Genomic DNA, 14192 nt, shown 5'->3' with positions numbered 1-14192 from the left:
TCTGTGGGCGGGGACTTATCGTGATCTGGAAGCCCTCTTTAACAAGGGGTCCCCAAGGTCACGGCCCTCCACCCTAGGTAAATCAGTATGGAGTATATCATACCCCTACCCGTTCACCTAAATAAAAAGTGTCAAAAATAAACATACTACACAGGTTTTTAAAGTATTTTATTAAAGCAGCCACGGTTCTTCTACTCTCTCTCCGCTATCTTCTGCTCTTTTGCTGGGTCTTCTCCCCTCTCTGGTCTTTCTCTGCTATCTTCTGCTTTTTTGCTGGGTCTTCTCCCCTCTCTTGTTCTTCTTCTCTCTCCCCGCTATCTTCTGCTCTTTTGCTGGGTCTTCTCCCTCTGTTCTTCTTCTGATGCTAACTCGACACGATCTCCCGGTGTAATGCTGGGTCTGCTGTGTGCAATGGCTTATATTGGCATGGGGCGGGGCCACCCGATGACTTAGTTGGAGGACACACCCCTTGTGATGTAATCACCCGGGGCATTATGGGGTGATGACATCGCAAGGGGCATGTGCATGTGCGTGGGAGACTACGTCCCGACAAGGTCAGCGGCTGCATGCAAGGGGAATATCTCCTAAACCGTACAGCAGGGATCTTCAAACTACGGCCCTCCAGCTGTTGCAGAACTACACATCCCATGAGGAATTGTACAACTCTGACATTCATAGGCATGATGGGAATTGTAGTTCCTGAACAAATGGAGGGCCATAGTTTGAGGACCCCTGCCGTACAGGTTTAGGAGATATTCTTTTTACCTACAGGTAAGCCTTATTATAGGCTTACCTATAGGTCAAAGTGGGGAAAAAAAGGGTATAAAACTGCTTTAAGACCCCTTTCACACTGGAGCGTTTTGCAGGCGCTATAGCCTTAAAAATAGCACCTGCAAACTGCCCTAAAACAGCTACTCCATTCACTCCAGTGTGAAAGCCCGAGGGAGCAGTGCGCTGGCAGGGCGTCAGAAAAAGTCCTGCCAGCAGCTTCTTTGGACCGGTGAAGGAGCAGTGAACTCGCCGCTCCTCCACCGCCGCTCCTCCACCGCCGCTCCCCCACCGCCGCTCCCCCACCGCCGCTCCCCCACCGCTGCTCCCCCACCGCTGCTCCCCATTGAAATCAACGGGGCAGCGCTGCGATACCGCCGGCAAAAGGCAGCTCTGGCGGATTTAACCCCTTTTCGGCCGCTAGTGGGGGGGTTAAAACCCGAATAGCGCCGCTAAAACGATGCTAAAAATAGCACCGCTTTACCGCTGACACTCAGTGTGAAAGGGGTCTTCATTGTCAAAAAATTATTTGATTTAAAATATATATTTGTATCTCTCCTCCTATCCCTCTTCCGTAGGGATGGTCTCTTCCTACGGATTCCTAGGTTTCTTGTATAGTGTTTGGTGGAAAATCTGCGCCGCCTCTTACTCTTGAAAAAACACCAGCAATTAAAGTGCTGAATCAAGGAGAAAGAAAGAGGGTTAATTCCTTAACCGTGAAAAGTATTATGATTAAGTGTAGGTGCTGCAACTTAATTAGCCTGAATATACAGCCCATAAGTATTGGGGGAAAAAAAGAGATTAAGTTTGCGCAAACCTATATAACAAAAAATTCTGATACAATCCACCTGTGTGTAATAAAAAATGTGAATATTCGAATTGTGTTGACATTCAAGTCCTTATATTGTGTCAAAAATAGCGTTTTTCGAAAATGAAACAAAACTAGTGGTATTATCAAACTGTGTTGACATTCAAATCCATATGGTGTTTCAAAAAAATATATATAATGAAAATGGTGATGTCAAACATTCATGTTGGGATTTGAAACTTCCAATTCAGTGTTGAATCATATGGGGGGCAGCTTACCGGATAAAGTGGATCTCCAATTACAGGGATCAAACAGGCTCAGCAATATAGATATTCCTTCCAAGGTACCTCCGGAACCGATGTAACACTCGCTCAGGGATGGGTCAATCCGACCGTGGGTATTTCTCCTAATACACCTCCCGAATCAGTGTTCCTATCGATACAACGGACTGCTGTTACAGGCAATATTTCCACACATCTTTTATATTGTAAAGCGCTGCATAAACTGTTGGCGCTATATAAATCCTGTATAATAAAAAAAACAATCCTCCTGATTTGTCTTCCAAACCCAAATTCGTTTACCAGGTAAAGAGAATAAGAGGCTTCATGGTGTAGTATTTCCGTTAAAAGAATTTATTGCAAAGACTTCCATAAACACTGACATCCACAAGCAATGAAACAATTTTTCAAAAAAGCCGTGGCTCAAGCCAGCTGGCTGATACTTAGTGACGTCAGAGACTAGTGCTCCACTCAACGCGTTTCCCCGTACAAGGCTTCAACTCAGAGACTTGTACAGTGAACACAATATATAAGCATCTCATCCGACATTGCTTTTCTCTCTAGTGTAGGCGCACAGATTCCATTTCCTTTTCTCTGCATTGATCCGCTGTTATGGCATGATTAACGTGCTCTTTGGCATGCTAAACGTTTTGTCATTTTGCTATCATTTCTCTACTTGATGTCAGGGTGGATTTGATTTAAATCAAGTCGATTTAAATCATAATTTTTAAGGAGCAACTGTCATCTCTGTCTTGCAGTGACTTCTCCTCTGACCCGCTGTTGACCCGCCAACAGTCCCATTCACTTTAATGGAATGGCTGGTGATGCGGAAGTGACACAAGGTGAGGCACATGGTGGCAGCAGGTGAGTGGATACCCACTAATAGGCGCTGCCATGATGGATCTGAAATGACAGGTGCTCTTTAAATGTAAGGACTTATTCTTGCTGGTAGTTAGAATTTTTTTAATATTTGCAAACAAAATGAAGGTTTCCTATTTAGAATAATAAGCTGTCAGGTTAGTAAAACAGCGATATCAGAAACCATTCAGTCATACAGTTTGTAGTGTACATAGATTTACAAAACAATGAGATAAAGGATTATTCCTAAACTTTGGTTTATTTCATGGTTACTGTGCGATTGTGTAACCGCATCAATTCAGTGCATGTTATCTCGACTTGCAGAGCTTGGATTCATTGAATGAGTGTACCAAAAATGTAAATATTGCAGAATATACAGCCTCATGCTACATACCTAAGCTCCATTTCATGCTGAATAAACTAAATTATGAATGTATCTTAAATAGAAAACTATCTTTTAGATAGATTTTTACTCCAAAAGCATTTTATTAAAATTTGATAAAAATTTAAAAAAATCGAATTATTATTATTTATTTATTTTTTTAAATCTGTGATTTTATATCCACCCTGCTTTATGTACGATTGCTACTGACTTGCAAGTCACTGATATTATGCTTCTGTCTGTATATCTGATCGTAGTTGCCCATTGTATTCCATAAAACTTTTCAATAAAAATGTATTGAAAGAGAAATTAAATCTTTTATTTTTTGGCAATAACATGGTGTGGGCAGATTTCTGCCAGTCACAGGCTGTGTCACACCCCTTCAGCCTGTATCTTAAAATAACGGAGGCGAAGCCTCCATCAATCTACATGTAATATCCCACCCCCATTGTGGGCTCAGGGCTTGATGTATCCCAGGCGCCAGGTCGTCATGGCGAATAGAAATTTGAGTCCTGAGGTCTGGGCTTTTGTTGGCCCATTCACTGTTGCACAGATGTACACTTTTTATCAGCCGACCCCCGGGACATTCAGTTGCGGGTGCTGGGCATTTAGTATATTATTTATTTTTATAATATATTTTTTTATTTATTTTACATTTAGCCCTGCTGCGGGCAAGCAGCAGGGCTCCCTTGTTGGGTGGAAGCATTTGGGCAGCACTGCTGCCGCCCAATTGCTTTCACACGCTCAGGTAAAGTGCCCCACCTGCACGCGCCCCCCACTATTTATCCCAGTTTCCACTTGCCCATCTGCGGGTTCGGGACAGGCATAGCAGGCGCCGCCGGGTATAGAGGAGAGTGGACACACATCTGCTCTCCTCCCCATCTTGTTCCTGACCCAGACGTGATGTGTATGTCACTTCCGGGTCCCCGTTGACAGATTCCCCGGAAAGAATGTAATGCAGTGCGATCTGTACTGCATTACATTCAGTGGAGCACAGGGGAGACGTGCAGGGTCTTTTAGACCCTACCTGTCTCCAAAGATAATCGCATAAGAGATTTTGTCCCCCCTATGGGATGGAAAAAAAAAAAAAAAAGTTGAGTAAAATTTTTTTTAATTGTAAAAAAATGTTACACCCAAGCACATAAAATTTCCCCAACCTCATAAAACTAATTTTTGAGCCCCCCCACCCCCAGATATACGCACATACAAAAGTAAACACATGCGTTGGGGTGCAAATGCATTTTTTAGCTGGCTCCTAGATTTAAAGCAAGTGTTGGTTTAGCTGGTTAGTGGGCATGGAGGAGGAGGGAGGGAGTGGGCTAATATCATTGTGTATACGCCCACATTTGTTACTCTATAGTCACATGTGCTGCTCAGATGTGATGGGGAGTAAATGCTCAGGGTAGAAAATACACTGAAAACTGAGCATGTGCAGAGCTGGCAAAGCTGCAAAATTCCTAGCTGCATTGGGGACATGATCAAAAGGGGGCGATAGAGAACAGCAGGCTCAGTCAGGTTTTTTGCAGAATACAGAAAACAAATCTCAGTGAGTATGAATAGCATGTAATACACCGTTTTTTGTGTGGGTTTAGTGACACTTTAACCGCTTGCCGACCAGCCGCCGTCCTTATACTGCGTCAGGTTGGCATGACTGTGCGAATCGCCATAAGTGTACGTCGGGCGCTTTAAGAGCAATGGGGGGGCGCTACGCCAGAGCTGATGCCATCCGCGATCGCTCCACAGTGAGCCAGAACTGGGATCTGTGTATGTAAACAAACAGATCCTCCCTCTTCCCTCTTGCAATTTTTTTAAATATGTAGAATATTTGGCTTAAACTGATAGACGTTATATATATTATAATATAATTTTTAGGGGGGTTTATAGTAAAAAAAATATTAATTTTGAAAATTGTCACTATTTTTTTGTTTATAGCGCAAAAAGAAAAAAAACAAAACCGCAGAGGTGATCAAATACCACCAAAATAAAGCTCTATTGGGGGGGGGGGACATTTTGTTTGGGTACAGTGTTGCACAACGGCACAATTGTCGGTTAAAGTGACGCAGTGCCGTATCTTCGGAAGCAGGTATGTAGGTTTGTGTCGGCTTCCTCTTATGGTGGCCATGATCACTTTGATAAATGAACAATTTGGTTTCTGATCAGTCTACAGCCATCTACATGTAATCTCATAATCTGATTGAAATACGATTGTATTCATGAACAAAGTATCTCAGTGATCCAAAACGACTGATGATTTTCCATCCTTGCCGATCGACTCGGTTTGATCGAAATAGATTGAAAGGGAAGTTGAGGCTTTTTGATTGCGGACTTGATCATTTTGATAGAAACGCACATTGGATGATTGGATAATTAGATTTAAGTGTGTTTGGCTACCATTTAAATGAGAATTTTTTTTATCTACATGTCTGGGGACAGTGATGGAGCATATAGTGTGTACGTAGTGTAATGGGAAAGGGAGGGGGGCCATAGAATTAAAAATTAATTATAAATTCAATATTGGAGTTCCACTTTATGCCACACATCATCCAAAATGTTCCAAAAAATATATATTTTTGCATTTATTTAGAGGGCCTTGTTGGGGAATCCACATTAGAGTGTTGACCTTCTGAGCTCATGACTGGACTGTATTCCTCAAAAAAAAAAAAAAAGCTCTGTGTTTTGATTTTTGCATGCAGGTTTTGGACCTCATGTTGGCATCATCTGATGTGGTGATGTTAGCCAGTTTAACTCCAGGCCTCTCTGGCTCTGTGCTGACTATGTGGGACTATATCACCCAGTCTCTGGACCAACCCATGCATCTTTGTCCCAAGACCAGGATATCACTGACCTGGTGGCTGACCAGCCATGTTCTTTTCCTACATCCTTGTTGATTCAGTAGGTTCATGCCTAGAAGCAGGAATATGATTTGGGATACAGTGTCTTAGGTAAAGTAATAGTCCATTCTGTATTTTAATTTAATAAAATAAAGTCTGTTCAAAATTAACTGAACCTGTGTATTAATTTTTACTACTTCTTAAAAGAGATGTATGGGGTGTGTTTGTTTTGTTAGTATCATACTTACCTAGGTGGATGCAGCATTGGTCTCCGGCGCCTCTAACACTGAGAACCGAGTGAATGCTCAGTTCTCACAGCTTAGTCAGTGGCTCTCTGCTCTGCCCCCCTGGAGCGCTGGGCTGTGGAGGGGGCTGGAGCAGCTGGCTCAGGCTCTCAGCGGCTCGCTGAGAGGCTGATCAGGGCGGATCCCGACTATGGTTGTGATGACGCCCGAGCCTGGACCGACTCTGTGATGTCAGCAGAGAGCGGACTTCAGACCGCTCTCTGCTGAAAACGGATCACAGGAGTGCAAAACTAACTGCACTCCTGTGATCCATAGAAGTACAGCCAAATTAGCTTTGGCTGTACTTCTTTTAATTATGTAGCTTTCAGGGTGTGATAAGTTTCACCTTTCATAGCATGTTACACCCATATTTATGTAACATGTTATGAATGCACCAGCCCCTTTACAGGCTTCCAAAACCCAAAAATATTAAATGTGCTTTTTTTTTTTTTTTTTTTTTTTTTTTTAACCTGCACAAGGTGAATTTTATCTTTTTAAAGCTGGCCCCTAGTTCTGGATAAGATTTGTCAAGGCTGTGTATTTGTGTATGTATATAATGTGTAATAAATCACTGTAATTTGAAACACCTGTACCAGGAAGATTTACCTGCAATGAATGCTTGGTGATTGTCAGATGTTCTGTTTTTTAACTCTACACCTAAATGTTGTAACACAATCCCTTGCCAAATACTGATCATGTAATATCTTGGGTTTTCTTTTTTTCAGGATTCCATGTGATTCCTACTGTGTCCAACGTCGTTCCAGAAAGCTGTCTTCTGATTGTTGTTGGGCTTTTGGTTGGTGGACTTATCAAAGCAGTGGGTGAAATCCCTCCAGTTTTAAGTTCCAAAGTCTTCTTCCTGTACCTTCTGCCCCCCATTATCCTAGATGCTGGATACTTCTTGCCCCTGCGTTCTTTCTCTGAAAACCTGGGAACTATTCTGATGTTTGCAGTGGTGGGCACCCTCTGGAATGCCTTCTTTATAGGGTCACTGCTGTTTGCAGTGTGCCAGATAAGTGGACCCCATCTTTCAAATGTAGGCCTCCTGGACAACTTGCTGTTTGGCAGTATCATATCAGCTGTGGACCCGGTGGCTGTGTTGGCTGTGTTTGAAGAAATCCACATCAATGAGCTGCTCCACATTCTAGTGTTTGGGGAGTCCTTGCTTAATGATGCAGTCACAGTAGTAAGTATTGGCTTTTAACTAATTTCATCATTCTTGGTTTTAAAGAATTTGAATGGATTAATCTAGAGATGTGTTTTAAAAATTGTAGCATAAAAAAATGATGAGCTCTTAGCCATAGACAATGAGACCTGCTTTTATTTCCTGTGCAGAGCTAAATCTAATTGCTGCGGGTAAAATCTCCTTTTAAATTTTCCCATCTCTCATTTCAATACATTCAATACGTAAACCTAATTGAACATTTTTTCAGGTTCAGTTTTTATTAAAAAAAAAAAGTACAATATACATTGCTTGTAGCAGGTATAATGTAGTAATACAACATAAATACATTTTGTACACACACACACTGGGGACGGAAAGTATTCGGACCCCCTTAAATTTTTCACTGTTATATTACAGCGATTTGCGAAAATCATTTAAGTTCATTTTTTTTTTCCTTATTAATGTACACACAGCACCCCATATTGACAGGAAAACACAGAATTGTTGACATTTTTGCAGATTTATTAAAAAAAAACAAAACTGAAATATTACATGGTCCTAAGTATTCAGACCCTTTGCTGTGACACTCATATGTTTAACTCAGGTGCTGTCCATTTCTTCTGATCATCCTTGAGATGATTCTACAACTTCATTTGAGTCCAGCTGTGTTTGATTATACTCTTTTGGACTTGATTAGGAAAGCCACACACCTGTCTATATAAGATCTTACAGCTCACAGTGCATGTTAGAGCAAATGAGAATCATGAGGTCAAAGGAACTGCCTGAAGAGCTCAGAGACAGAATTGTGGCAAGGCACAGATCTGGCCAAGGTTACAAAAAAATTTCTGCTGCACTTACGGTTCCTAAGAGCACAGTGGCCTCCATAATCCTTAAATGGAAGACGTTTGGGACGACCAGACGGCCTAGAGCTGGCCGTCTGGCCAAACTGAGCTATCGGGGGAGAAGAGCCTTGGCGAGAGAGGTAAAGAAGAACACAAAGATCACTGTGGCTGAGCTGCAGAGATGCAGTCGGGAGATGGGAGAAAGTTGTAGAAAGTCAACCATCACTGCAGCCCTCCACCAGTCGGGGCCTTATGGCAGAGTGGCCCGACGGAAGCCTCTCCTCAGTGCAGGACACATGAAAGCCCACATGGAGTTTGCTAAAAAAAAAAAAAAAACACCCGAAGGACTCCAAGATGGTGAGAAATAAGATTTTCTGGTCTGATGAGACCAAGAGAGAACTTTTTGGCCTTAATTGTAAGCGGTATGTGTGGAGAAAACCAGGCACTGCTCATCACCTGTCCAATACAGTCCCAACAGTGTGGTGGCAGCAGCATCATGCTGTGGGGGTATTTTTCAGCTGCATGGACAGGACAACTGGTTGCAATCGAGGGAAAGATGAATGCAGCCATGTACAGGGATATCCTGGACGAAAACCTTCTCCAGAGTGCTCAGGACTTCACACTGGGCCGAAGGTTTGTCTTCCAACAAGACAATGACCCTAAGCACACAGCTAAAATAACGAAGGAGTGGCTTCACAACAACTCCGTAACTGTTCTTGAATGGCCCAGCCAGAGCCCTGACTTAAACCCAATTGAGCATCTCTGGAGAGACCTAAAGATGGCTGTTCACCAGCGCTTACCATCCAACCTGACAGAACTGGAGAGGATCTGCAAGGAGGAATGGCAGAGGATCCCCAAATCCAGGTGTGAAAAACGTGTTGCATCTTTCACAAAAAGACTCATGGCTGTATTAGATCAAAAGGGTGCTTCTACTAAATACTGAGCAAAGGGTCTGAATACTTAGGACCATGTGATATTTCAGTTTTTCTATTTTAATAAATCTGCAAAAATGCCAACAATTCTGTGTTTTTCTTTCAATATGGGGTGCTGTGTGTACATTAATGAGGAAAAAAAATGAACTTAAATGATTTTAGCAAATGGCTGCAATATAACAAAGAGTGAAAAATTTAAGGGGGTCTGAATACTTTCCGTATCCACTGTGTGTGTAATAAAAAAAAAAAAAAAAAAATAAAAAAAAAAAAAATATATATATATATATATATATATATATATATATATATATATATATATATATATATATATATATATATATATATATATATATATATATATATATATATATATATATATATTTATTATATTGTGACGGACCTGGCCGGGACAGAGGCTGTTGGAGAGGACTGGGTGCGGGCCTGTTGCCTTTTGATTATGGGCCCTAGCATGTCACGGAACGTCCCACACTCCGCTTGAGTGCTTCCATCATATACCACTTCCTGCCAGTCTGTACACAGATATCAGGTATTCCAACCTCTCTGAGCAGAAAACAAGGCGACACTTGCTTCACTGCTAACATGGACTGTTTATCATGAATCGAAGTTACAAGACTTTATATGCCGTTGGAACCTCCTCTAACAATACAACTGTAACTTAATTAACATGAGCTAATTATCTAATCCTTTATACAGCCTAGGTGACTGAGACATGACCTTTCGCCCAGACTTGTGGTCACCGAGCTTCACACAGTTAATTAACACAAACAACAATGGGTGAAAAGACTCTTAGAGCCACACTAGACTTATTTACAATAAACACATTATAGCAGAATTGATGACATTAGCATTTAACAGTACGAGTCCCAACGGTATAAATCAGTCACCATTCTAATATGGCATATAAAGGGTTCCCAGAGTCTGTGTGTTTTTGGGGGGACATGGAGCTGAATCCAAAGTAACACCAACCCCAGGGTCCCCAGGCATACAGCTCACAGAGAGTACCATTCCCCCAAATGCTAGGGCCCATAATCAAAAGGCAACAGGCCCGCACCCAGTCCTCTCCAACAGCCTCTGTCCCGGCCAGGTCCGTCACAATAAATATATATATGTATATGTATGTATGTATGTATGTATGTATGTATGTATATGTGTGTGTAATAAAAATATATATATAACTAAAAGTGATATTACGATGATTTATGTCAAACCAACAAAGAAGGTGAACTGACCTATCTTTTTAAGGTGGTGTGGGTAATTTAAAACCAAGTTCCCCTTGTTTGCACCTCATCCCCTCTACTGCCACATTTGGCACTTTTTTGTGGGGGGGTACATGGTTTTGACAGGTACCCGCTCCCCTTCCCCCGATGTTCGCCCCCCCCCCCCCTTTCTCCACAGTCTTCTGGGACACATCACAGGTCCTGGGACATTCACAAAGCGCAGCACAACTTGTGCATGCGCAGTAGGAAACAGGCTGTGAAGCCAAAAGGCTTCACATTGTTTCCGTTACTGCCTGCACCCAATGTCGATTTAAGGTTCGTGGGAGGACATCGCTGGATCCCTGGACAGGTAAGTATCCTTTGTATTAAAAGTCAGCAGCTACAGTATTTGTAGCTGCTTACGTTTTTATTTTTTTCTGGAGTAGAGGAACCCTCCTCTTTTTAAGAATAGCTTGCTTAAAGGTATTTGCAAGAACATACAACATTGGTAGCTGTTCAATGTAACCAAGTTCCGTAGTCATATTTCCATATGCTATTCTAGTAGAACTAAAGGCAATTTTTTTTTTTTTTTTTTTTTGTTTTTCATTTTGAATAGAGTAAGGGACGGCCAATGGGGAGATTTCACTTCACTTCCTTTCCCCTAGCCAAAACAGGAAGTGAGAGAAAATCCCTGCAAATTAAAGGAATCTATTGGGGACCCCCAGATCACCAGAACGATTGTACCCTTGGGAAGATTTCCCCTCTATAATTTTTCTGGGGACAACCTAAAATTTGGGATTTTTCTTTTACTTTCAATGATAATGGTAAACCGGACACAGAGAATCTCCTTAATGGGGGCACAGACAGCAATAAAGACCTGGCAGATCTTCTAATCCCTCTCCACTCTATCCAAAAAAAGTTTGGCCTTTTAGTTATACTTTAAATTAGCTGTGCTTTTCTATCTTTTGATTAACAAACTAGCTAGCTTTAGCAGTGAGACTTTCTCTTTCCTTTCTGCAAAAATGAGGGCAGACCTTCCTTTTAGGGCCTGTTCACACCAGATGCAGTTCCGTGTGCTTTTTTTCTGCACTAAAAATGCATGCACAGTTTTTTCAGTGTATGTATGCATTGGAATACATTGAAAACACTGTGCATGCATTTTTAGTGCGGAAAAAAAGCACACGGAACTGCATCTGGTGTGAACTAGCACAAAGTGGATGTAACACCCAGACTTATTTTTTTTTGGATAGAATAGGGAATATTTCTAGGTGATTTTCTTAGGCTTCCTATCCTGGAAATGCACCAGGAAATTGGGGGGTGGGGGGGTGGGGGAGCTCACCAAAATTAAGGAATACCTACATTGTACAGTTGTGTCAAGAATATGCAGGTAAGAATAATTATACATTTTATATTGTTGGGTAGAAGTCCACTGTAAGATTTCTGTAGAAGAGCTTCTAAATGATTATATTGCACATTTTGTAAATGAGCAGCATCTTGCATTTAAACTATTGTATTGAACTGAATTTTAAATACATGAGGAAAGGAAGTTTAATTGGGGTGGAAGTAGAGTAGGAGGCGTCATTGCCAAAGTTTTTTGTTTTTTTTTGTTTGCTAAACCCTCCTCCTAAAACTCATTTTTCCACTGTACCTAAAGCCTGGTACACATGGGCTGAATATCGGCCGGTTCAACAAAAAACGTCCAATCTTCGGCCCTTGTGTACACCAGGTGGTAAGACAGAAGCCTGCCTAACAGGCATGCTGGAAAACCAGCATCCGTGTTCTGGCGGGGGGCCATCCCCCTGTCAGCACACAATAGCTCAGCGGAGAAATCACGGTACTAACGTTGCATAGTTAGTACAAAGCACTCCTCTCAAACTCCCACTGGGTTGAACGAATAAAATTAAAAAAGTGTCTACCAGACTCGGTTGCCTTAAGTTGCCCATAGGTGGATCGAAGTGCAGCAGAGACAGCCCAAATTTCGACACTGTAGTTGTACAGAAGTTGATCTTCTGTACAACCATCCTGCTGGAAAATGTCCTCTTGCTGAGCGCTGCAGGCTCTATACTGCATTGCTTATCTGTGTATTCTGATGTTGTCGGAGTACAACGCCACAGCAGGGAGAATTCCTCCATCCACCTCAAATGCACGTCGATTCGGACAATTTTTATTTTTCGTTGAACAAAAAACTGACCCACCTATGACCAACTTTAGTTACAATGCTAGAAAACACTGGGCTCTGTGTAGGCAAAGGGTAAAAATAAATAACCTACTCAACGTTTTGCCATGTAAGTAACACTTTTCCCTGTCACCCATGTTATTTTGAATCTTTCCAATCCAAAACCTATTTATTCCCATATGTCCACTCATTTGTTTGTTCTTTTCCTATTGGTTGATGTGTATCTCTTTCTCTAGGTTTTATATCACCTTTTTGAAGAGTATTCTGCTTTGGATCAAGTCGAATTCCGTGATATAGCTCTGGGGTTCCTGAGTTTCTTTGTTGTTGCCCTGGGAGGGATATTTGTTGGAGTGGTATATGGGATTATCGCAGCCTTCACTTCCCGCTTCACCTCCCACATCCGTGTCATTGAGCCCTTGTTTGTTTTCCTCTATAGTTATATGGCATATATGTCTGCAGAGCTCTTCCATCTCTCAGGAATTATGGCGTAAGTTACTTTTACCATATGTTATGTTTTATAGTATTTGTTCCAAACTACCTGTTTTTGGTGGGTATCACCATGCTCTTGCCTTCTGTTTGGCATGCTGACACCATGCTGGCTTGTCTTGTTGCTTTATTGCTCTGGTTTGTAAAAATAAAATGTTTTGCAGATTGAAAACTTATTTAAATTTTTTTTTTTCTTTCAGGCTTATTGCTTCAGGAGTTGTAATGCGACCTTATGTGGAGGCTAATATTTCCCACAAGTCCCATACTACCATCAAATATTTTCTGAAAATGTGGAGCAGTGTCAGTGAGACTTTAATTTTCATCTTTCTTGGAGTTTCCACCGTGGCTGGACCTCATTCTTGGAATTGGACTTATGTCATCTGCACCCTTATCTTCTGTCTGATAGCACGCGTGTTGGGTATTGCTTTAAATTTAATTCAGACTGTATTTAGCATGAACATGTGAAGTGTAGCTAGATTTACATGTGACAGTTGGGGCATTTTAGTTTACCATTATCTGAATAGTGTAACTAGTAACCTACTTTCACGGTATAACAATGCTTATTAAATATGTGATTTTAGCAAATCAAAAGAGTGAATACACCTATAAATCTGTGTGTTTTTAAATACTTTTTTTCTGGACACCACTACCATTGTGTATTCATTTTTTTTCTAGAATACCTTAATCCCCTTATTTGGGCTATTTTGTGTCTTCATAACTTCATAACCTGAGTGGTTTGGGGCTTTTAACAACATTTTTTTTTTTTTTTATATAGATGGCTTTAAAGTGCCATTTCATCTTGGCCTTGGCCTATTAACTATAAGGTGTAGATGGAGACGGATTTTGAATAGCAGCTGTGTTTGTATGACCCTGCTTTGTCATGGGGTCATGGTAAATGTCAGAAATAACGTCTGTCAATGTGTTTGGCTTCTCTTCCTTTATATTGACCTTGGTAACAGTCTGGACACAGCAAGTATACAGTGCATGTGAACATGTACACACGGGTCAATGTGGATTTATTTTCTTTTGACCTCAAGGTGTAGCTGATCCCCAAAAATGTAATATACTGCAGTTTACAAGCCCTTGGATGAGATGGCTGCATTAGTTTTCTTTTAAAGGCTAAGTACAATTTCTGCAAGTACAGAAAAAAAAACAATAGAAATCA

At 41.3% G+C, this 14192-nt stretch overlaps 1 protein-coding gene across 1 annotated transcript in view; it reads left to right on the top strand.

Annotated features, from left to right (window-relative positions):
* SLC9A1 (solute carrier family 9 member A1) overlaps positions 1-14192 on the top strand; it is a 150293-nt gene that overhangs the window by 59192 nt on the left and 76909 nt on the right. The window contains exons 2-4 of the mRNA XM_073616168.1: positions 6935-7395; positions 12778-13028; positions 13228-13445. Coding sequence (XP_073472269.1) covers positions 6935-7395; positions 12778-13028; positions 13228-13445 — 930 coding nt within the window. The remainder of the gene's footprint in view (positions 1-6934; positions 7396-12777; positions 13029-13227; positions 13446-14192) is intronic.

This window comes from Aquarana catesbeiana, linkage group LG02 (genome assembly GCF_042186555.1).
Source record: "Aquarana catesbeiana isolate 2022-GZ linkage group LG02, ASM4218655v1, whole genome shotgun sequence".
NCBI lineage: Eukaryota > Metazoa > Chordata > Amphibia > Anura > Ranidae > Aquarana > Aquarana catesbeiana.
The sequence above is the reverse complement of the archived record's forward strand: the minus strand, read 5'-3'. Positions and strand labels throughout refer to the sequence as shown.